We start from the raw sequence: 24,415 nt of genomic DNA, 5'->3' as shown, positions 1-24,415 counted from the left end.
TTTCAAAAGGTGGCCTGGGGACGGGGAGGGCTGGCCGTGAGGATGGAGGCTCCCTTGTCCTGGCTGGCAGGGGCCTGGGTTTCCTTTTCCCGGGGACCAAGCCATGTCTGTGCCCAGCCCTGCCCCAGCTTGGTCACACAGGCACACAGAGAATTCTTTATGCCTCTTTATTCTCAGTTTCATCAGCGCTTTATAAAACCAGACCAGAGGCAGAGAGGCCCATCGAGAAGGCTCCCTTCCCCACCCCCAAGCTCAGCCAAGGTCTAATGGGTGGCCTGCTCCCTGTGGAGGAGACTCTGAAGGTGAGGTTGGGGCAGGGGGAATTGGGAGCTGGGCCAGGCCTGCTGGGCCTCCCAGTCCCCCTGCCAAAAGGGGAGCTGGGCCTGAAGAGGGAAAGGAAGTAGGACCAGTCCAGCACTCCTGAGTCCCCGGGGTTCTCCTTCTCCTGCTGACATTCTAGGGCTGGGACTCTGGCTGTCCCTGAATCACCCACCCCCACAGGCCCACCCACTTTCTACATCTGTTCCCCCACCCCCACCCTGTCCTCCCTAAATATATACAAATGTACAGGGGGTTCCATCCCTGCTAGGGTGGGCCCCTTCCTCCACCTCCCTTACTCCCTTCCTTCCCTCCCCTCCAGCCCTCCCTGGGCACCAGCCTGAGGGTTGCCGGGGTGGACAGGAAAGACCCTTGTGCAAAGCAATTGGCGCCAGAGCTGGTGAGAGCCTGAACTGAATCCCCACCCTCCCAGTGAGGACCGCCCTCTGCCCTCTCCCCCGTCCCTCGGGCTGCCCCCAGGCCTTGTGTCCCAGGAGGGAGGAGACTGTTGGGGATCCTGGAAGGGTTCCCAGACCCCTGGGTCTTTTTAGACAGCACCGTCCTAGCAAGCAAAGTCTTCAAAGAGGCCTCCTCGGGGGCCAGGAGGGTGGTGGTGGTTGGGGAGCAGGCCGCTGGCTCCCCCACCTTCAGCACGGCCCCGACTTGGGCATGGACTCTGCAAAATGAAGAGGGAATGAGACATGGAGAATGCGAGCCAGACCCCTGGGCCCCGCACAGCCAGCCTTTCCTTGTGCCCTGGGGCAGGGGTTACAGCCGAGCTCTGACAGGCTAGGTCAGAAGTGGCCGAGGCCTTCAGTCCTAGGAGAGAGCCCTGGCTGCGCTCAGCAGAGCTCACCCTCACCTGCTCCTTCAGCTCCTGCAGCCCCAGGGTGGAGATGCCCCCGGTGGAGGTCCGCAGGGGGGTCTTGGGACGACGCCACACCCGCTTCAGTCGGTCCCAGGACACCTTGGGGTTCAGGGTGGGGGGACATCAGTGGGCTCAGGAAACTTGGTAGAGGAGAAGGGCAGGCCTTACCGAGGCCCACTTTGTAGGACTTGCTGCCCCAGCAAACCCCCAGGAGGACTCCCTAATCCTCCCCGCCCATCCCTTTCTCCTAACTCCTCAGCACCCTCACACCTGCCTTCCAGCTGGTCAGGAGACCCTAGCCGAAAACCTCAAGCTTGGCTTCATGGCCAGGCTAGCTGCACCAGGAAGCCTGTACTGCCCCCTTGCTTCTTCCATAGCCCCTCCTCCCACCCTCCATACCCCCTCTGGGGGGGTCCCTACCAGGCCCCCCATCTCTTGCCTCATAGATGTAGTCCAGGATCTCCAGTAGTGTGAGGATGCTGGCCCCAATGAAGAGGCCCATCTGTCCCCCGAGATCTCCTGAGGAGCATGAGAGCAGGTCAGAAGCACTGGCCAGGCCGATCCCCACCTCCATCCCACCAGAACTGGGTCAGGGCAGCATCTCACCCAGAAGGGCTGACAGGCCATAGGCTGCTCGCTGCTCCATGGCCTCGGAGGTCAGGGCTTCAAAAAAGACATCAAGGACCAGGAAGTTCTCCCTGTGGAGACAGGAGGCAGAGTGTCCCTGTGGGGCTGTCTTCCTGAGGAGGCGGCTGGCAGGGACATTCCAGGTCCAGCAGATCCTGATCCGAGGTCCCCTATCCCCAAGAAGCTGGCGAGAACCACCCTCAGACTCCCAAAGGCTGTGAGGGGAGATTGTCCTAGATCCTTGTCTGCTTCATATTCTGAGGGTTAGCCAGGAGCCCGAGAGAGCAAAATAAAACTCCTGGGCCTGAAGAAGTCCCTTCTGCCTTCTGCTGTCAAGCAGTAAATACCATTCACTTCACATCCTCGCAATACCTCTCTGGAACTTTCACAGGCTCCCTATTGACCGGCAGTTCACCCCCAAATTCTTTTTCCAGACCTGCAAGACTGCCCATGATCTGTGCCTTCTTGGTCAGCTTGCTTTCTTATCTGCTTGTCTCCACACAGCCTTCCTACCGCTCAGGCTCATCTCTATACGATCCCACACTTCTCGAGTCGGAAGGCTTCCCCCGTCTCCTCTCACACACCCAGTGTCCTCAGAGGCCGGGCTCATGCCTTCCCCAGCTTCATCATCTGCCCCGCCTGGTAATCTCAGGAGAGGCCTGACAGTCGGTACCACACATGGGTACACTGTGGCGGTACACACACTGTGGCAGGAGCTTTGTGGTGTAATCATCTCTGTCCCCACAGGTCCCACACCGTGGCGCCTGGGCACCCATAGGATGCTCAGCATTTGCAGATTGGCTGCAGGGGACCAGACCCAAGGCTCAATGAGTCCTCTTCTGCTGCCTGGCCACCTGGTCCCTCTCCCTTAGGGCAGCATTCCCTCAGTGTGCATTTAATGGCACCCGGGTTGCTGGGGGAGAAAGACACAGCAGTGGGTGGGAAAGCAACAGGTGGGTGCAACGAGAGAGAGAGAGTGAGAGGTGTACAGGCTGTTGAGGAGCTCAGAGGAAAGGCATTTGGATCAAGAAGGGCCTTCCTGGGTGGCTCAGTTGGTTAAGAGACGACCTTTAGCTCAGGTCATGATCCTGGAGTCCTGAGATGGAGTCCCACATCAGGCTCCCAGCTCCATGGGGAGTCTTGTTTCTACCTCTGACCTTCCCTCTCATGGTCTCTCACTCTCTCTCAAATAAATAAAATCTTTTTTTAAAAAAAAGCGGCGGGGGGGCCCTCCCTGGAGGTGCCTGGGTGGCTCAGTCGGTTTAAGGGCTGCCTTCGGCTCAGGTCATGATCTCAGAGTCCAGCAGTGGAGCCCCACGTCAGGCTCTGTGCTCAGCCTGGAGCTGGCTTCACCCTCTCCCTCTCCCCTTCCCTGTACTCATACACACTCTCTCTCAAATAAATAATAATCTTTATTTTAAAAAGAAGGGGACCTCCTTGGCAGTGGGGACACAGGATGTGACTTGGAGGATGGGTAGGGATTAATTAGAGGAAAAGGACTGTGAGAAGCATCCGCGCAGAAGCCTCCTTAGTAAGAAAGACGCAGCCCACTCCTAGTGCGCACCACGCTCCGGGCCTGTGCCTCCAGCACGCACGCGCGCAAGCATGCACAACACGCACGCGCACACATACCGGATGTAGGTCTCATTGCGGTTGTACTTCCTCGCCAGGTACCGGGCTGAGCCCCTGTTGGGGATCCTGACCATTGAGATTTCTTTCCCGTAGCGAGTCAGGTTGCAGGGAGTAGGGCAGAAACACGGGCCCTCGGAGCCCCCTCCCAAGGAGTCTGCAACACAGAGGCACCAGCTGCAGTGGGGGAGGGCGCATGGCCCCGAGGCCCACTAGCTGCCGGGAGAAGGCACGTCCACAGGGAGGGCCTCTACGGGCCACCCTGGCACTGCCTAGGGAAGACTCTCTGGGGGCTCCTTCCTGGACCAGCTTCAGACTACCTAAGAAAGCGGGTGAAGGCAAAAACCCCCAGCACCCTCCTACAGGCTTATCCTTCTGTGTCCCAGCCCCCTGGGACCAAGAAGTCCTCATGACTCAGACGGAGGACACAGCCCTTCCATCAGAGCTAATCAGTCACACGAGGCCTCAGACACACACGGGGCTTGGAGAGGATGCTGGATGAATGGAATTCTATGCCTGCTTTTGCTTATGCTGACCGATGAGTGGATGGACAGACGGGCAGAAAGACGAATGCTGTGTTTAATATGCTGGGTTTTCTTGGGGGCATCTTGGTGGTTCAGTCAGTTAAGCATCTGACTCTTGGTTTCAGCTCAGGTCATGATCTCATGGGTCTGGGGGTCTGTGCTCCGCAGGGAGTCTGCTTGACGATTCTTCGCCTCTGCCCCTCCCCCCACTTGTGTGCAGGAGCACACACACTGTCTCTCACGCTCTCTCTCTCCCTCAAATAAATAAATAAATCTTTCTTTCTTTCTTTTTTTAATATGCTGGATTTTCTGTTCCCCTCTTCAGATTCACTCTTCACTCTCCTCCACTTTTCTCTGTGCCCAGGAGGCAGGGCTCTCTGCCTGATGCATCCGCTGGACTCCCTCATCTTCTGGCTTTGGGTTGGGTTGAACCAAGGGGAGAGACCCCAGCAGGGGCAGAGGGGAAGGAGGGGAAAGATGCCAGGGCTTCGTCTTCACCAGGCTGTGGGTCAGCTGAGGCCACTCCCCCCTCTTGTGGTCCTAGCTCCTGTCCTCTGGAACAGCCACAGATCTCTGGGCCCCAGCGGTGTTCCTCCCTTTCCCCCCCTTAGGCTTGAACAAGTTGAGGCTGCCCGATGTTGCTAGTTCTGTGGAGTTTCACCATCACTGTGGTTCCCAAGTCCCTACTTCCACATCTGCCCCTTCATTAACTGTCCTTCCGCTGCCCCTCTGGCTGTGATGCAGTTGGGATACGGGACAGAGAGTCTCCATGTGGTTCCACTGCCCATCCACTCCCCACGGCCCCACCATCCGGAGGACTGCAATGCCCTCCTGACCACTTGCCCTGCTTCTGCTCTTACTCATGCCTTCCATTCTCTGCAGCTGATCAGCACCTTGCTAACTTCAGAGGGTGCTCTTGCCTTGCCTCGAGCCACTGTGGGCTTCCCAGAGTCCCCTCCCCTCTTGCTGCCTACTCATGTGTTCTCTGCCCTCCAGCAGTGCTGACCTTTCTGTGCCTCCCCAAGCACATTCTCTCCAGCTCTCTCTCTGGCCACAGATGTCTAGCACAGAACTGTCCCCAGGGCCTAGATCATGCCTCCGCTTTTCACCAGGCTGACTTTTCCACACCCTTCAAGTCTCAGCTAATCCATCACTTCCTCCCAGGATCCTCCTGCCTTCCCAGATAGAGCTACGTGCCCCACCCAGGGACCCTGTAGCACCCCTGAGTTTCCTGTCTGCAAGGACTAGCACCGGGCCATCGTGCTGGTCCACAGCCCTGCAGGCCGGGAAGCTCCATAAGGACAGCCTCTTGCTCCCACTCTCACCTCCAGCACCAGACCAGCCTGGGAACGTCTGCAGAAGAGGGAATGGATGGACAGATGAGAGAATGAGAGAATCACAGCCCAGGTGAGACCTAGGGACCCATGCGGTTTGCCTTACCCACACTGATACTTAGCCATGCATCTCTCCTCAGACACAGAGAGAATCCTTTCGCTTTCCCAGAGAAGGTGAGCTCATTGGCTGAGCCACAACAGAAAGCCCAGCCCTTCACTCCCAGTCCTGGTTTTCTGCACCCCCTCACCCTGCTGCCTCCACTTACCCAAGTGTCCACACCTGCAAAGTCCTCAGAACCCCTAGAAGTACGGGATAAGGCTCAACCCTGGGAAGAACCATCCCGGGAGAGACTAGGAGGAGGGGAGCCAAGGCAGAGAGGAGAACAGTGGACAGAGATGAAGAGGAGGATGATGGAGAGGCAGGGGAAGGGAGAAGGCAGCACGGACCCAGTGTGTGGTCGGCACACTCGATGTAGATATTCGGCGGGCAGATGGTCTCATTGCCTGAAAGGAGAGAAGATTATTCCTGGAGTCTACGGTTCCACCCCCTCTCCCCCAGCACATTCCCAAATGTGCATGCACACACAAACACGAGTGTCTGTACATCCCTGTACATGCATGAGCTTCTACGTGCCTGTGCGTGTATGCCTAAAATGCAAACATATGCACACTTGCATGCACATGTATACACACACACACATCTGTATGCGTGTGTTCAAGCACACCCACACAACTCTGTCCATAAACATATGTATGCATAGATACATATTAACACGGCCACAAGCACGCATGAGTGTATTCCCAGATACACATGTGAAAACACGTAAAATCCCAGACAGGGGCACCTGAGGGGCACAGTCTGTTACAGACAGACTCTTGATTTCAGCTCAGCTCCTCATTTCAGGGTCATGAGATCGAGCCCCTGTGCAGCTCCATGCTCGGCAGGAAGTCTGCTTCTCTCTCTCTCCCTCTGCCCCTCCTCCCAGCACTTTCTCTTTCAAATAAATAAATAGATCTTTTTAAAAAATCTCCAACATACATGCATGCGCTCACAGGAGTACAGGCAGGCATGCATGCTGCAGTGCACGTGCTGGTGCACAGGAGCAGCATTCCACCCAGGGAGGTTCTGGAGCATGGCGGGGTGGCCTGGAGGGCTGGCGGGAGGGGTGGGTGCCCACCTGGCATGTGCACCATCCGGCAGTGGCAGCGCTGAAGCACGGCCTCCTTTTCACAGCGCAGCCGGCAGGCAGACACACTGTAGGCTGAGTAGCCCTGAAGCTCGGGCTCCCGGAGCCCGTTCTCCGCCCGGCAGTTGCCCCAGGGCTGGGGCAGATAGGTCAGCTGCAGGGGTGGGGTGCACATGGGGTCATGCCTCAGAGTCCCACCTAGCCCTCCATTGCCCACAGCTCCAACAAAGTCCTTGGGGTGGGGGGGTTGCTGGTGGGCAGTGAGCTTTTGGAGAGCAGGGCCAGTGGGCATCCCCACAGTGCCTGACGTCCAACTCAGGGCCCAACTGGAGGTGCTCACCCGCTGTTCCTGGCAGGACACAAAGGTCTGGAAGCCTGGGGACACACCGAAGCCCAACTGGTGGATGTAGGGGGGCTCCTCTTGGCTATGGATCTGCACCCGGATGCCAGCCTCGAATGATGTCTCATCTGCACAGTGGAGATGGGGACCTTTGGAAACCCATCCCAGCCAGAGGGCATCTCTCTGAGTGCCCCCAAAGTGGCCCCCGTCCCTTTCCCTGCATACTTGTCTCTCTCCAGATGGGCAGGTATTCCTCCTGCTGGATGTCCAACATGATCTCCAGGCCACTGCCCATGCCCCCTGCCCGACTGGGCAGTGAATTCTGTGGATCAGCGTTGAAGGTATAACACTTCCCGTAGCGAGTATAGACCTGTGGGTGAGAGGGAGGAGGAGAGGAGATGAATGGAGGCGCTAAGACAATTCCTGAAGCTCAAGGTTCCCTGTGCTGTGAAAGGGCCACTACACCTGCCTGGACACCACCGTCCAACAGCAACCATTCTGCGGCCCAGCCTCTTCCCCAAGTGCTATCTTTGCTAGTGACATCTTCTCTTAGATGATTAAGCGGCTTCTCCAGCATAACCTACCAATAACAGAACTCTTGCTATCTTCCCAAACCCTGTGCCCTCCCCAATTAAAGGCCCCACCGTCTATCCCATTTCTCAAATCAGAATCCCTGACACTTCCCTCTCCCTCTCTCTCACCCCTGCATTCCATCCAGCATGTACCCCAGGTGATTCTACTTCTGGAACCTATTTAGAATCCAACCACTTTCTTTCCGTCTTGTGCCCCACCCCCTTTCACCGCTGTCTCCCATCTGGCCCCGTGGTCAGCTTAGCTGTCTTAAAAGAGACTTAAAAGACTCTGCTTACGTGTCCCCTCTTCAGACCCATGCCCATATTACCACATACACTGTGTATTAAGTGACACCCTCCATTCATCAAGGTGTTCATCGGTTTGCTAAGTCCTTAACAAGACCTGAGATGATCTTGTGTATCTGTTTGTCTCCTTTTCCAGTGTCCATCTCTCCCTCCACTGAGGTTTATGCCGCACAGGAGCAATGAGCTTGTCTGGTGTCCCCAGTCCTGGCCCAGTGCCTAGCAAAGGGATGCTTAGAAGCAGTTACCGGCGCGCGCAACAAAGCTCCCTTTCCCCGTACGGAGAGTTCCCCCAGCATGGACACCAGATGGCGCTGGCGCCCCGGAGATGGAAGCTGTGGCCCCGCCAGCCCTGACTACGATGGAGCGTTGGGGAGCAGCTGGGGCGGGGAGTGGGGGGGGCGTGGTCAAAGGAGAGGCGAGGCAAGTTCCCCGCAGCCATGCTCACCCCACAGAGACGAGCCCCTGGGTCAAACCCATCACAGGCAGCACCTTCCCTGGGGGCAAGGGGTCAGTGCACTCAATCACTCTCGCGCTCCCTCTCCCCTCTCCTTGGGAACATTTCGCCCTGGTGAAAGCTGGGAGAAAAGGAAGGGCGGTGTTGGGAAAAGATATCCTAAATGCCTAGCTTCAGAGAGACGGTATAGAAGAGAGAGGGGCTGGGTTGGGGGCATCGGGAGGGAAGATCTCTGAGAACTGGGGGCCTGGGGCATCCTTGCTGGGGAGCAGGGTTAAGTGTCCCATGCTCCTTAGATTAATCAATTACCTGGTGGATGCTCTCCTCTCACACCCCTCTCACACTGTTCTTCTGTCACCCAAACACCCTGTCTCTTGGTCCTCAAACAAAAATGGGTGCATAACAAGCACCGTGCAATTTACAAAACATGGCAGCGTCAACACCCACCCCCACCCCATTTCAGGAACTCAGCAGCTCTAGTGTGGATAGGTATAATTTTTTTTTTTTTAAAGATTTATTTATTTATTTATTTCACAGACAGAGATCACAAGTAGGCAAGGCAGAGAGGCAGGCAGAGAGAGAGGAGGAAGCAGGCTCCCTGCTGAACAAAGAGCCAGATGCAGGGCTCAATCCCAGGACCCTGAGATCATGACTTGAGTCAAAGGCAGAGGCTTTAACCCACTGAGCCACCCAGGTGCCCTGGATAGGTGTAATTAACTTGTTGCTTATAGACCAGGAAAGGACTACTCAGAGAGGTGATGTGACTTGCTCAAGGTCACACTAGTAGTCACCTAGTTGGTGGGAGAGGTGGAATTCATCTGGATGCAGGACTTGAGCTGTTCCTAGAACCCATTGCTGGCAGCTGCCCTCCTGCCCAGCCAGGCCCCAGCTCCTTCTCAGCCCTGCCCAGCAGAAAAACAGCAGGAGTGTGACTCCACACCCATCTGTCCCCCTTTCCCCTCTTCCTCCTTTCCTTGCACTCCACTCCTGTACACCTTCCTCACTCTGTTCTACAGATCGGCTGCCTCTCAGTTCCTCTTCTGTTCCGCCCCACCTGCTCTGCCCCCTCACCTGATTCTGGGTTCCCTTCCTTGGCCCCGTCTGGATCAACCCTGTCCACTCTGTGCTGGGGCAGGAGGAGGCACCACTCAAAGTCCCCGAGTATTTGCTGTGCCCAGGCAGCAAAGCTAGAAGGCTTCACATGCTCTTTCCCATGGGATCCTCACAACCACCCCAGATCCCACAGCTGAAGAAATGCAGGCTCAGAGAGGCGGGCTGATTTACCAAAGGTCTCCGAGATCACTGCTTTTCAAACTTTAATGTGTGCACAAAGCACCAGGGGACCTTGCTAAAATACAGATTCTGATTCAGTAATGTGTGGGATTCCACATTTCTAACCACCTCTGGGTGGGTCCATGGACCACACTTCAAGTAGAAAGGGCCTAAATGAACAGGTGAGAGTCCAGTAAGACTACTTTGCTTTAGAACTGCGCTCTGACCTGTCACTGGAGGGAGGAGAACCCCGAAGCCCCATCTCAGGGTGCAAGATTCCTGAATTCTTGCAAATGCATTTGCATATGTATTTGCAATATGGGGCAAATACATAAGTATAAGCCTCAAATCTCAAAGCACCACCCTCTTCCTACTGAAGGCCAAGAAGACGCTGGAATCCCTTGCCAAAGCAGCCAGTTGTGAGTGTGTGCTCTAGTTGAGAGGCTCAATACGGCATGGGCTTTGTGGGGGACAGGGTTAGTGAGCTGCCGCCTACCTCCACCTACCCCACCTGGGGAGTACTACCTCCACTCTCCCTGACCGCCAGGAACCATCATGGTCTCTCCACAGCTTGGCCCAACCCATGGGACTATGGCCTCCCTGCGGGCGCTTACCATCTTGGCTTGCAAAGAGCCCAGCACAACTTGTAGAAGGAGGCATGTGGTGGAGGGAAGGAGTGCCAGGTGAGCCCTTCCAAAGGCGCTATTGTGTTTTTTATTTATTTTCTCCTTTGAGCCTTCCAGAAAACATGCGATTGTTGCCTCCATTTAATGGTGAGGAAGCTCAGAAAAGGAAAATTACTTGGCTAAGAGCAGACAGCAAGTAAATGACAACAGAGATTCAAACCCAGCCGAGCCCATCGCCAAAGCACCCAAGCAGAGTGAGTGCTTATAAACACCGGGCAGGTATTCTGGGAATCCATGGTTCCGGCAGGCTCCTGACCCTGGGTGGGGCTGGGCAGCCTCCCTTCCTAGTACCCCCAACATGTTCGCACAGACGCATGCTGCGTGACCTGGAGCCCAGCCCCGTGCAGGGCAGAGGTGACCAGGAAGATTTGGACTACAGTGACATTGTGGGGGCGGGGGGTTCCTGCCCCCCACCCCACCCTTGAGGTGGTGGTGCAGAGCAGCCATGGCCTAGGGAGGAAGAGCTCTGGGTCCGAAGGATATACACAGCAGGGAACAGACAGGCCAGATTGGCGGGGCCACCTGCACCGCCCAGGTCAGGCCTGACTGCTGGGCAGAGCAGAGCGTTGCCCCGGAGACGGTCCCCGGGCCAGGCAGGCAGCGGCGGGTGGAGTCGCCAGCCCCTAAGTGGCAGCACTCTGGCGGCAGCACAGCCCATGGTCTCTTCCATGGAGACGGCACGGCAGCTCTGCCTCGAGGTCCTCTAGGCTGGCCGCTGCTCTCTTCCCCATGGACTGGCCCAGGAGCAGGCTATGTGGACAGGAGAGTCCAGGGTCCAGCCACAGAGAGCGACAGGGGCTGGGCCACCATGTGCCTTTGTGTGCTGAGGGTCTGTCTCCAAAAGACCCACCCATCCCCATCTCAGACCCCCACCTCTTCCTTTGGTCTATCCTCCCCCAATCTCGCTCTCTGCCTTAGCTTCCAGGTCCACCTTCTGGACCCAGGCTGAACAGCTTCTGGATAGGAATCTGTCTGTGCTCCGTGTGGACTCTTGAACTCCTCCGTGATCTTTTTCTGGCCAGCCCTCTGCCTGTCCCTCTCAGAGCACTTTACCCTTTCTTGGCCTAGGCTCTGGCCTGGTTTTGCCTCCCTAGTCTCTGTCCCCTGATGTTGGTGTGTATCTCAAGGCCTTTCTCTCTTCTCCTGGCCGTCCTCAGCATCTGAGAAATGATGCATCCGGCCTCTGTCAGCTTGTCACCCTAGCCTGTCTTCCTCTCCCATTGGCCTGGCTGCCCCCCACCCCCATCCTCTCTGTCCCCTTGACCTCTGCATCTGCATCCTCTTTATCCTTAGCCTGAATCCAGTCTCTGTCTCTTGTCTTCCTACTAGACTTTTCCTCCGCCTGATACTGCCCCTGTCGAGCCAGGAACCCCTGCCCAGGTGTGCTTCCCTCCTTCTCTCTGCCCTCTCCTCCAGGTCTGCCCCAGACAACATCAGAGCTTGGGAGAAAGCCATCCAGAGCTCCCCACTCTGAGCAGTGGCTCCTCTCAGCCCCTCGGGGGTCCATCTATCGGCAGCCCATTTCCCCAGAAAGCTCTCCTTGGCTGGCTGGTTTGCATGTGCCCCACCCCCGCCCGCTCCATTCCTCATCCTCTCTGCAGCCACGGAGCCCACTGGAGCCCATGGGGTTAACAGGCAATTAGCAGGGCCAAGGCTCAGAGCTGTGGGGGAGATAAGAAGCAGCCCAGAGCAGCCTAGAGCAGCCGAGACAGGGCTAATCCTGGAGCTAATCTGCGGCCTGGACTTTTATCTCCACTGCCTTCTGGGTGCTCTGCCTCTGCGAAGGCCCTGGCATCTCGCCCCTGACTTTTCCACAGTAGCTTCATCCCCCCACATTCCATTAGCCCTCCCCTGATGTGGTCCAGCCCCAGGCTTTTCGCAGCCCCCTGGAATGAACTCCCCTTAACCCTACGGGACTCTGGAGTCCACAGGAGGCTGTCAAAGGCAGTGCCTCTTCTCTGGTCCTGGACGAAGGTGACTAGCACGGCAGGTTGAACTACTCCTGAACAGCTCCCGTGTTCAAGTTCAAAGCCTCTTGCTTCTCTATCCTCATGGGGTAGGAAGAAAACACCAACTCAAGATGCGTGGAGTGTCTATACTGGGCCTATAAAGGCCAAAACAGAAGCCTAGTCCAAAGACACATGTGATTCTGTGATTATGTGAGGAAGACAGCGCAAATTCAGAGCCAGAGTCCAGTCCCTCTCCCCCAACACTCTTCTCTGACCCCCCCCAGGGAGTCAGTAGGCCCTGGTGCCAGCCTCAGCTCCCTGCCACAGACAGCCCGTGTAACCTCGACTAGTAAAGTGATTGGCCTCTCTGGACCCATCTGTCAAGTGGGACTAGAAATTCTTTTCTGGGCAGGGGTGGGGGGGGCGACTAGAAATTCTTGCCTGAGGCCTCAGCAACAGCAAGAATGGTGTGGTGGAGACCAATAACCCAGGGCAGAGATAAACCACTGGAGGTGGTACTGGCGATGGACACACATAACATAGCTTCTTAGCTTGGGGAAAGGAGCTCAGATTTTCAAGTCCCACAGAACAGGGTTCAAATCCTGGCTCTGCCACCAGCCTCAGACAAACCCTCTTGGGTAGCGGGTGCATGATTTAATCTCCCTGAGCCTAGGGTTGCTCATCTGTTAAAGGGAAGTGGTAATTTCTCCTCCTAAAGTTAGTCGTGAGGATGAGAGATAAGTTCAGAGTGATGCGTGGTGGGGTGTTCAAGGAAGGCAACGGGCGGTGGCGTGGGGTGGAGATTTGTGAATGGAGCTTCTTGCCAAATGGTGCAGCTTTTCTCTCTTTCTTTCTAATATTGATGTATACTCGACATTGGTGCAGCATTTTGATCTTGGATTCCCAGTGGTCCCATTCTTAGGGCACCCTGCGCCTTGGTAAAGGCTCTCTCAGCAATCTGTCAGAGCAGGAAACCCCCTCTCCCCCAGTGCTGAGATATGGCTCCCCTACGAGCTGGGAAGCTGCACTCAAGTCAACAGGTCTGTTGTTCACCCTGGTTCACATCTGGGCCGCGCCTTCACTGTCTGTGGCCTTCGGGTTCAGTCATTTAACCTCTCTGATCCTCCATTTCTCACCTGTAAAATGGGAATAATAATAGGCACCCTTCAGAGGTATCCCAAGGAAAGAGATAATCTACATAAATAATAGCAATGGCTAACATTTATTTAGGGCTTACTCTATGCCAAGCATGGCCCTTATATAAATTAGCTCCTTACTCCCCACAGAAACCATCTACAGAGGTCACTTATCCCCATTTTATAGACAAGATAATAGAGGCCCAAAGAGGGTAAGGGACCTGGCAGGGTCCCCTTCCACAGCTCAGCAGGTGCCAGGCCATCTGGAGCCCGAGGCTGCGCTCCTACTCATGTGTGATGATACACACCTCTGTGCTCTGGACATGGCAGGTGTTCACACAACATCCACGTGTCCAGCACTATTGGCTGAGCCTGGGCACTGTGTCGCACCATGCGTGGCGCTGGGGATGGTTCAGAGAACCAAACAGACGGTCTCCGCCCTGAGGGCCTTTGCTGTCTGAATGCAGAGGGATTCATTTATTCAAAACGTGTTTATTGAGCCGCCTACACTAAGAGGCAGGTGAACAGCGGTGGGGAACAAGACAGACCGGACAACCGCAGGTATAGGCAGATCATTACTAGCTGTGATTATTGCTGTGATGGGGCGAGGTGGGGGGCGCAGAGGGGATCGGTACAAGTCCTCTGACAGTAGGACAAGAGCTGGAGTTAAGTTGGAGAGGCAATCTTCTCCGAGCAAGCCCACTCACCCCCACATGAAGGGCTTCAGATCGTGCCACACGGCGGAGACGAGGAGAACGACACCCCCCACACCTCCCCACCCCGCCAAGGAGGCCTAGCCGGCTCCCCTAGCACACCCCCACAGCCACCCCGGGGCTTTGCCCAGCGACTTCCTCCTCAAGGTTGCTGCGCTCCCGCTCCCAGCCCGGGAGGAAATCCGGGCAGTGTTTGTTCAAATGTAAATGTGTGAGCGGTGGTGGAAGGGAAGGAGCGGACGGCCTAGGCCGCGTGACTCCCGGCTGAGGTCGGGCCAGGAGCGGGGAGAGCTTGGGGGCCCGCAGCAGAATGCGAGAATTCCAGGCGCGCGTCGCGTTTCCACGGGAGAGGAGAGCGCGCGGCCTCCAGCACGCAGGTAAATAGGCAAACCTGCTCCCAAGTAGCGACAACTTAGGCCTTAAACCCCAGAAAGTCATTTTCCCAGACGGGAATGTTTTTAATTCGTAACGAAGCCCTTCCCTGACATTGCCGCCCCTCGATGCAAAGTTATTCGTTAGAGTTGTGTTGACACAGTGGAGCGAGCACACACCCACTGCCGGGCGGGAGTTCCCGGGCCAAGACCCAGGCGGTGGCGGGGGCAGCGGTGGGTTGGTAGGTGTGCTCCCCCACCCCCCCGCACACGCTCCCAGGCAGCCCGGCCCGGCCCGGCCCACCCGCACCCGGGGGGCCGCACCCAGCGCCGCGCGCTCCCTGCTGCTCCCTCCTCCCTCCCGCGGGGCAGGCATCCATCACCGCGCCCGAGCGCCCTCCCTCCCGTCTCCTCCGGGCGCCTCGGCTCTCCTCCCTGGGTTTGCCTCATTTGCATTCCCCCGGCTCCCGGCTCCTCAGCAAAGTGACCTCCGCACACAGCGGCGCCAGAGGCTTCCACCGCGGAGGGAGACACTGCCTCCCGCCGCCCGCCGCGCCCGGGGAGGGCCGAGGGGGCGCGAGCCCGGACGGCGGGGCGGGGGCCCGAAGAGGCGGCTCTGCGGGGGCAGCTGGCGGTTTCGGGAGCAGCCGTAGAGGCCCTGGGCTCGAGGGGCGCCCACTGAAGCTGATGGGATATGAACCCGCGACCTCAGATCCTACGCGGGGCGGGAGTGGGACGTGGAGGTCAGCACCAGGCTCGCGGAGCTGTGCCCCAGAAGGGGAACCCCTGTTTGGAACCTGGGGCTTCCCAACACCCGGTGCCCTCCGCCCCCGCACCACCCCTGGAGAGGGGCCAGCCCTAATGCGCAGTCGCCCAGGGGTCTCCAGTCCCCCTAGGGGCCTGACCAACCCCCGCCCCAGTCCCCTGGCCCGCCGAGCCGCCTCCCCTCCCCCCACTTGGTATTTACACCTTTCACACATTTGTAAGCTATTATCCTGTCCACGCTTAGTCACCGCTGAGCCAAGCGCCACGGATTTAGCTCCTTTAATCTTTCCTCCTAAATCAATCCTCCATTTCCCCTTAATCATCCCGTGGCTCCTCTCTGAACTCTCTCGCTGCTGCCTCGCCTGCAGCAGCCGATGCCTGACTCTGGAACTGCTCCCCCTCCAATACCAAACGGGTGTCCCAAGGGCATGGTGAACATTTGGGGGGTAGGTTGGCTTTCCGGCGCTGCCGGCCCCCTGCTTGGGAGCCAGGAGAAGAAGTGCAGACACTCCTCCTCCACCCCCCTACCCTCTTTCTGGAAACACAGCACTCTGAACCTTCTTGTCTCCACCCTCCGGGTCTCTGTTCTCCTCCTGCCTTCCCACCCCCATTCCTCTGGATGGCTCCAAGACCCTAACCCTCCGGTCTCCTGTCCACGGCTCTGGCCGTCCCTACCCCCTCTGCCAGCTGCTATAAGGAGGAAGCACTGCCGAGAGAGCCTGGAAGACCGGGGAAACACTAACTCACCAGCCCCAGGAAGCCTCATCCCCTCCTCCAGGGTGCCTGTCCATCTCTTCCGGGCCACCCTCTCTCCACCCCGCATTTTCTCCTGTCCAGGGGGACCCACTGACTCAGGGGCCTCAGCCCGAGCAGTCTCGAAGCTCCCCAGCCCTAGTGCTCTCTGGGATGCTCCTGCCTCCCCGCCTCCCATCCCAGATCCTTTCTGCCCCCACAAGCCCGCCCTGCGGAGGCAGCCCTGCTGCCAGCCACAAGAGGGAGCAGGTCCGGGGAAGCAAAAGGGTAGGGGTGGGGGTCTAGGAAGGAGCACGGGTAGGGGAGAAAGAGGGAGGACAGGAGGGCGATACAGGGGCCATTTCTTCAAATGCTAATCAGCATCTTCCGGCAGTGCCACAAGAAGCTGAGCTGATAATGAGCCCAGCTCGGGGCTGATTCCTGATTAATGAAGAGGCCACAGGGCTGCTGAGTGGGGCTGGGTGGAGCACATCCCTCATGGCCCTCCCCGCTGCCCTTGCAGACCAGTCCTCTGTAGCAGTAACAGCCCCTGCCCTTGGATGCCGGGCCACACCACTCAGATCTCCGGGTCACCCACACCACTGGCCAACGGGAAGCGGCAGGGCTGAGAGCGCCCCCTCCAGGAGGGTCTGAGGGTGGCAGCCGGCACCGGGCAGGAGGTGGGGAGAGCATACTGGGTTCTGAAATTCAGGAGCTGTAGATAGCCCTTGGAGTATTTTTTAAATCAGGAACATTTTTATTAAAATTATCAAGACTTGGGCTTCCCTGGATGCCCCCCCCCAGCACACACAGACACACACACACACACAACCCCTGGGCATCCATCCCTGACCGAGGGCTCTGGTTAGCTGGGGCTGAGGAGCAGCTGCTCCCCTCAGGGATAAGTGATCTTCAGTTTTGTTCAGGCCCCACCGTACCTGCTGTGTGCCCTCCACGACCTGACCTGCCTGGCTCCCCGAAGGCAGGACTAACCCTGAACTAGATGTTGAACTAAATGTTCTCAACATTCATGCCTCAGGGGAGTACGGGGCCCGAGGGGACAGAGAGCTGGACAGAGGGTGAGGATAAGAGGTCAGCTTGCCTGCCCGGACCAACCCCAATGGGAAGCCCATCCCTTCTTGAGTCAAGGGGGGGATGAGGGGCAGCCCTCAGCCCCTCTGGGGCCAGGAACAACGGTTTGGAGTTGGCATGTTCTTGGGGGTAGCCCTCCCACAACCAAGGAGGCAGGACAGAGATGATCAGTACTGTTCTGACCACGCCAGGGACAGGGACAGGCTCAGGAGGCAGCTGGGATGGGCGGCAGGGGACTGCCGAGGATCTGGGGGCGGGCAGGGAGTGCTAGAGGGCCTCCCTGCTTGCTTCTCCCTCTGTCTCAGCTGTCCTGGCTGGCAGCTGGGTGGGGCTGGGAGCGAAGGGAGGAGGGCAGGGAGGGGGACTGCCCAGCTGGAAGAGGCCTTGTCTAATTGTGCCTGATTAGTAGAGAGGAAGAGAACAGGGCGAGTGATTAATAGTCACGGCAGTCACCAGCGAGTGGGGAGGGAGGGCTGGGAGGGGGAGGGAAGTCTGGGAGCCAAGAGGGGATGGAGGCCCACGGGTCCCTGGTCATCTGCCCGCCCAGGCACTGCCTGGACCCCTGACAACCCTGCAGAGAGGGGCCAGATTCTACCTCTGCCTCCTCAAGGATTCTCCATGTCCCCCATGCTTCCATTTTCCAGACACTAGAATGGAAGAGAAAAGACCAAGGTCATGTCCCACACCTGGGAAGAAAGGTCTGTCTGCTCATGTGGTGTTTCCAGACACCCCGATGTCCCCAGACACAGACCCTAACCTCAGCCCAGATCGGAGATGGTGGCACTTCCAACCAGAGCCCACAGCCACCGCCTCCCATCCTTGGACCCCAGCTGGAAGTCCTAGCCCTGCCCATTGAGGTAGTCTGAGCCTCATTCCTTGGACCATCGAGAACTACGCTGTCCCATACGGTTGGCCCTAGCCACATGCGACTGTTTGAACTGACCATTCCTTTTTCCTGTCACACTGATCCCCTGTCAGATGCCCCGCAGCCAGTGTGGCCCGTGACTACCCTGCTGGACAGTGCAGATATAGACCCCTTCCACCATGCCCGAGATGTCCGGTGGGAGAGCACTGATCTGGAGAGTGTGTGTGCACACACATGTGTGCACATGCCCTGAGGGCTGGGCCACAGGGCAATGCTGGCAAGGCTGCAGTAGTGGTGGGGGGGGGGTTCAAATTTTTTAGGTCCTACTATTGTATTTATTGAATATAGAAACTGTAGCTCATGGAGGCTTTTTGAGTTCTCCAAGGCCACACTGCTTCACGGGGAGAGCCGAAGTTCGAATCCAGCCGGTATGGCTTGGGAAACCGCACACTTGACTGCCCCACCACACTCCCCAGCTTAGAGGCGATGCTGAATTTTAGAGCCACCCTTGCATTTTACAGCTAAAGAAGCCTAGGGAAAAAGAGTGATTTCTGCCTTCTAGTAAGTGGGCAGGCTGAGAGCAAGCCGCAATGGGGAAAGTATGGATAGGGCTTGGAGCACCAGGGTGGGGGGGAGCAGATGGTGGTGGGAATCGGGAGGAAGGGAGAGAACATATAGGTGGTGAGAGCAGGAGGCTAGGTGGGTGTGGGTGGGTGGGGATGAGCCTGAGTAAGGAGGGGGAGGGGAGGAGGAGAAGGGATGGGGTGAACTAGGTGGAGGGGAGCATGGGTGAAGCCTAGAGCTTCTCCCCGCTCTCTGCCCTTCTCTCCAGACCTCCCAGACCTGCCTCATGCCTTGAACCTTTCTAGTCCTCTTCAGCCCAGAGAGCCCCACCCCCCGCCTCTCTGAACTCAGGCTCTTACTCTTCATGTCCCTCTTTTGGCAATTAATCCTGGCACCTCATGCACTGCCTGCATGGCTGGTTAACTCTTGCATGGTTGGTTAAGCTTCTGAGCATCCCTCATCCCTCTGGAGAGTGTAGGCTGCTTGAGGACAGGGACTGGGGCCGGGGCTTCCCTTCTTTGCTCTCCCCCCACGCTACCTAGCAGGCACGGAGTGGGTACGCAGTGCTCCATGTTGACTGGGTGAGTGACTGGAAGTCAGTGAGGGGGTACCAGGGAGCGTGGGGGTGAAAGCAGTTGCAGTGGTAAGAGAAGCCGGGAGCAGTAGCTTAGGGGACTGGGGGAGGGCACGTTACCCGAAGTAAAAATAGGCTGGAAAATGTGACATTTATTAACTTGGATTCCGGAGGAAAGGTCACAGCAGAGTGGGGAGTGGGAAGGAGGAAACAGAGAAAGCAACAGAAAACACATTGCAGCCCCTTACCCAAAGCCTGTCACTGTCACTGACCATCTCGCTACCCGTGCTCTGGGCAGGATCCTCGACACCTGGTCCCCATACCCATCTCCCTAGCATTGATCCCCAGTCTGAGTTCCATGTTCTCACCACAGGGTCTGTTGTGGACCTCCTGTCCTCTGTAGAGGTCCTATGTCTTCCTCTCTTACCCCTTCTCCCATCTTGCCCCACAATACACCCCCATCTCGCCCGTGGCCAGGGGTCATGGCTGGCCATCCCAGCCAATAATCTCAGACCCCACTGTATTTGCAGCAGACTCAACTCCAGAAGGCCAGGTCCAAGGGAGAGTTACACTCAGCAAATGGGGGATGGGGTGTGGGTAGAAGGGTATGGGGTCTAGACTGGGTGGGGGACACAGAAAGCAGGATCAAAAGGGGAATTCCTGTCCCCCCCAGTGCTTGCTTTGTCCCTCTGCTCCTCTAGGATATGCTGCAACCCCTGAGCTGAGACCAACAAACTTCTCCCACCCTCCTCACCCTCCTTTCTGCAGTCCAGCATATGAAAAGGCCTGTGGGGACGTCCATCCTTCTCATCCGCCCACCTCTGGATTCCCAGAGACCCTGTTCCCATAACCAGGAACCTCTCCCTTTCCTAGAGCGGGGCAGGAAATCCCTGCTTCTCTTACCTTACTTCCCACTTCCCCATCTCTCCCTCTTCTCTTCTCCCCTCCTTCCCACTAAGGTTTCGACACACTTCCCCTTTCCTTTCTATCCCCAACCAGGGCCTGAGATGCAACCTCCTGCTTAGGGACACAAAGCTCCCATTGATTTCTGCCCCCACAGCACCTGCTTGAGACTGGGCTCTGCCTGCCCCCCCCAACTCTGAGGGGTGAGGATGTCAGACAGAGGGGCCCAGGGACCCCAAAGGCCACATGCACACTCTTAACACCTCACCTCCTCCTTGGGGACTCCTGCAGTCCTGAGCTTAGGAGTAGTGATTTTTTTTTTTTTCCCTAGAAGAGGGGCGTGTATCCGCACAAAAGCCCAGGCCCCCCCACCCCGACCCAGCAGTGTCCCTCCTTCCTGTCCCTTCTTCCATTTCTACCCAACTCTCCCCACATCCCATGGCAGGATCACCCAGAGGCTGAGGAATGGGTGGCGGTACAAGGAGCCTTAGGAGGCCTACTAGGGGCATGTTTCCCGCTGATGCTGAGGTGGTGAGTGAATGGGAACCTGGGCAGGGGGCCGCTGGGCAGGAGGAAGGTGAGCCCCCCACTCCAGCTCCCATCTGTGGGGCGGGCCACTAGAGGTTGGCTGGAGTGGGTACCGTGTTGCTGCCACGTATATGTACACAATGCTGGGAGCCAACTGGGGACTGGGGACAGGCAGCACAAGCACCAGGGATGAGGGATACCCCCGTGATCCTGGGTGAATGGAGCACTGGTGGACAGACACACAGACAGCACGTGAGACACACCCCCAATGCTCACAGCTGACTATGGTAGGGGAGCCCGAGCGGACACTTCAATGCCAGTGAGAGTGTGTGTCTGTGTTCACACCCATGTGAGATGGCACCAGCAGTCCCCACACGGGGAGCAGGGATTGAGATAGATGAGGGGTGGGGGGGCATCAGGAGGGGGATGGCATCCACTGTGTGGCCCCGTCCTCAGCTAAGTGAGCACTGAGATGGGGGCATGGAGATGAGCTCTCGGTGTGTGGGTGTGCAGGTGTGCACGTGAGTGTCGTGACACGGACCCTGAGTACAAGACAGGCAGTGCAGGAAACTGTCCCCAGCAGCAGGGCTATGTGTGTGTGTGTGTGTGTGTGTGTCTGTGTGTGTGTCTGTGTGTCTGTGCGCGCGTGCGCGTGTGTGTGTGTGTGTGTGCTGGGTTGCAGCGAGGGTGAACCAGGCACACAAGAGTGAATGAGTGATTCTCAGTGTAAGAGCCAGAGCCGGGCAAGGGAACAGCAAGACCCAGGAAACGGAGGGAGGGAAAGCGGGAGAAGCTGGAGGGGCAGCATGAAAGAGGGATGTGTGAGAGAGTCTGTGAAAGGGGGTGTGTATGAGAGACACAGAGACCGAGAAGAGACACTGGTACCCAGTGTACGGGAAGATCAAGATCTTTGCTTCCAGCCTGCCGGTCGGGCCAGCTCCCCAGGAGGCAGTCCTGAGTCCCTCTCTTGCTGGAGCCCCCCAGACACCCTCTACCCATCACCCTCGTCCAGTGGGGAGAAGAATCCAGTAGCCACAGAAGCAAAAGGGAACAACAGACAAGTGGGGGTCAGTTGCTCCAGCCTCGGCACAGGGCATCCCTCGCCCGCAAGCTGCCTGGTTTCCGGGCTCCTGGGCCCACTCCAGGTACCACCCCGCCCCCCACCCCCAGCCCCCAGACCTGGGCACTGCAGCAGCAGCAGAGTGGCGGAGAGGAGCAGCAGCAGCACCAGGGTAAGCCCATAGGAGCGTCCCCTGCTTCGTGGCCCGGGAAGCCAGAGGGAAACACCGGGCTTGGGGAAGACATGAGGCCAGCTGCTGGTGGTGAAAGGAAGGGAAGCCCCAGTGAGGATACCCCAGGGCCCTCCCTGCCCCCCACCCCTGCTCCCTGCCAGCTCTGGCCACCCCAGGCCAGGCGGCCCGCCAGCAGGACTTACCACGGAGAAGTTGCTGGCGGAACAGTGATGCCCACTGAAGTTGCAGCTCTTGAGCATGTCTGCAAGCTGGTGGCCGGTGCGGTTGAGGATGTCTACCATGTCGGGCTCCGGGTAGCGCAGGCCGGCAGCACGGTGCCCATCCCGGTCCTTGGGGGGCAGCCCCGTCAGGTTGGCCAGGTGGAAGATGTCGGCATCGCTGAGGGCCGAGTGCCGGAAGCGGTTGATGTTACAGAGGGTGACGGCCGGGAAGCCCGCTGTTGGGGCTGGCGCGGCAGGATCCATGGCCACCAGGTGAGGCCGGGTCAGGTAGCCCCGCGCCAGGCCGGCAGCCTGGTACAGGAAAGCGGCCAGTGAGGTGAGTAGGGCCAGTGCCCACAGGCTTCTGCGTAGTCCGTGGGGGCCTGGGCCACAGGCCCGGCCCAGCCCGTGCAGAGTGCTGGTGCTGGCAAAGGTGGCCAGGTCCCGGGGGGCTGCTGCCCCCTGTGCTGCCCCCAGGAGGCTTTGCTCATCCCCTGCCTCCTTCTCCTTGGGTTTCGCATCCTCCTCTGCGAATTTGATTTTGCACACAATCTCGATCGGCATCTGTCCCCGGCTGCTGGGACTGGCCGGAGCCTCCCTGCCCCTGTCCCTCCCTGGCTGGCAGCCCCCGGTGCCCTCCGGAGTGGCGGTGGTGGCAGCGGCTGCTCTTCTAAACTCAGGGCAAGCGGGAGGAGGACAGGGACAGGGTGGGGGCCTGAGGTGGGGGAGTCACTCCCACTCCCAGCAGCTCCGCAGCCCTGGTGCTGCCTGTGCTGCTGCTGCCTCTGCCGCTGCTTGTCTCTCTCCTCGATCGTCTCCTTGTGGCTTCCCTTATCAGCACCAGCACAGCTGTCAGCCCCTGCGTGTGTCCCTGCGAGCGAGCGAGCGAGCGAGGGAGTGAGCGCTGCTCCGCCACGCCGCGCAGCCCCAGCCGCTCCGCTCAGCATGTGCTCCGGAGCCCACCCCATGCTTAATAATTCAGGACATGTCAACAGCGTTTCACCGGCGCCACTGGCTGCAGGAGCCAGGCCAGGGGCGGGGGGCAGCCCCCACCACTGGCCCAGGACAAGGATCACCAGCCCCTGCCCTAGATCTCATTGGGCTGCCCCCCAAACTCTCGCTACAGCCTAGGCACTCATGGGGTCCCCAGACAGCCCCACTGCCAGGCCACCCAGGGGAGGCATCTGCACCCAGAGTCCTCCCTCATTCTGCCACTTCTCTCGGGACCACGCCCCCGGGGAGGGTCAGCCAACTCCATCCCCCACTTCCCTGACTCCTGACTCCAGCGCCCAGCCACCACCTGCCCCCACTACCCCACTCACAGCAGCTTCCAGAAACTCCTTGGGAGAGCCACTTGTTTGAATGAGGGAGGGGAGGGCAGAGAAGAGCAGGCAAGACAGAAAAGGGCAACAGTGACTCCACCAAGATTCTTGGCTTCCCTGGAGCTTTGCTCCCAACTTCAACACCCACCATACCCCTGCCTGCCCCGGGGCTCTGGCCGCCCCCTACCATCCCCCCAAACTCAGTCACTCGTGGGTCTGGGGCAGAGGGACGCCCTGGCTGACTTGCACATCTTTGGCCACTGGGCTAATCCAAACATCCCAAATCTCTTGCCAGGCCAGGCTGGCGGGGAGCGGAGGGGAGGGTGAATGGGCCAGGGAGCAGAGAAGAGTTCTGATGGGTGGAGGAGAGGGTGTGGAATGGAGAGAGGGGAAGAGCCCAGATGCGGATTTGGGAGCGGGGAGAAATGTGTGGGCTTGACCAGGAGAGAGTCCTATCCCAGAAGCAGAAGCGGAGGGTGGAGGGCACCGTAGGGTGGAGGGAGCCCTGGCGTGGCTGTGGGTTTGCGGAGGGGAAGCAGGCACGTGGGTTGTTATCACAGGCAGGGGTGGGGCCCCTGTTGGCAGCCCAGGAGGAAATGCCTTGGTGCTCCTGGGGCGGGGTGGTCACAGTGAGCCGCTGGTGTTCTGGGGGGCCCAGGTGAGAACGTGCGCCCTCACGGGGGGAGAGGAAGCCCTTGTCCCTAGACGAAAGGGGGGCGCTGATTAATCGGGGCGCTAATGAGCAGCAGGGAGAGGAAGCTCGGAGGGGCGGGGGAGGCGGCTCCATCGATCCGAGCCGCGGAACCAGCAGCTGAAAAAAAAGTGAGAAGGGAATCGATCTGAGGGAAACGGCAGCTGCTGGGGATTAGAGCCCCAGGTCCACACGTTGCCCAGAGGCCACCCCTCCCCTGCGTCAGGCCTGCCCTGCCAGTCGCAGCCCCCGCCTGGACCCCGAGGAGGGGTGGCTACCCTGGGGAGCAGGGACTCAGTGCCCACTCTGTCTACGAGGCCAGGTCAGGCCTCATCAGTCACCGGTCACCCCAGCATGGAGCCCACCAACCCGGAGCCCCGGCCATGCTTGGCACCCTGCTGGGGTGGTCCCCAGCCTCTCTTCAAAGTAACTTGCGGGTGTGGGGGGTGCTGCGGCTAGGCTTCCCCCAAGCCGGCTCCCCCAGCCAGGAAGAGGAGACCCCTGGGGTCAGGGCTACTTCTGGCAGCATCCCAGAGGGGAAAGTGGGGAAGGCACAGGAAGCAGCTGCTGAGTTAGCAGTCAGAGCCTGAGTGACCACAGACAGTGCCCCCTGCCCAGGAAGCCCCCTGCCATGCTCTGC

The 24,415-nt window shown here is 58.5% G+C and overlaps 1 protein-coding gene across 1 annotated transcript; it reads right to left on the bottom strand.

Moving 5' to 3' along the window:
* Positions 1–161: 161 nt before the first annotated feature.
* ASIC4 (acid sensing ion channel subunit family member 4) lies at positions 162–24,415 on the bottom strand. The gene is given in 11 exon segments (XM_032354925.1): positions 162–994; positions 1,181–1,285; positions 1,626–1,705; positions 1,793–1,884; positions 3,446–3,599; positions 5,748–5,804; positions 6,479–6,641; positions 6,828–6,955; positions 7,053–7,197; positions 21,745–22,368; positions 22,371–24,415. Coding segments are annotated over 11 exon segments (2,022 nt in total). The 5' UTR covers positions 22,731–24,415; the 3' UTR covers positions 162–880.

This window comes from Mustela erminea, chromosome 8 (genome assembly GCF_009829155.1).
Source record: "Mustela erminea isolate mMusErm1 chromosome 8, mMusErm1.Pri, whole genome shotgun sequence".
In the NCBI taxonomy this organism is placed as follows: Eukaryota; Metazoa; Chordata; class Mammalia; order Carnivora; family Mustelidae; genus Mustela; species Mustela erminea.
This window is presented reverse-complemented; position numbering and strand designations above follow the sequence as displayed.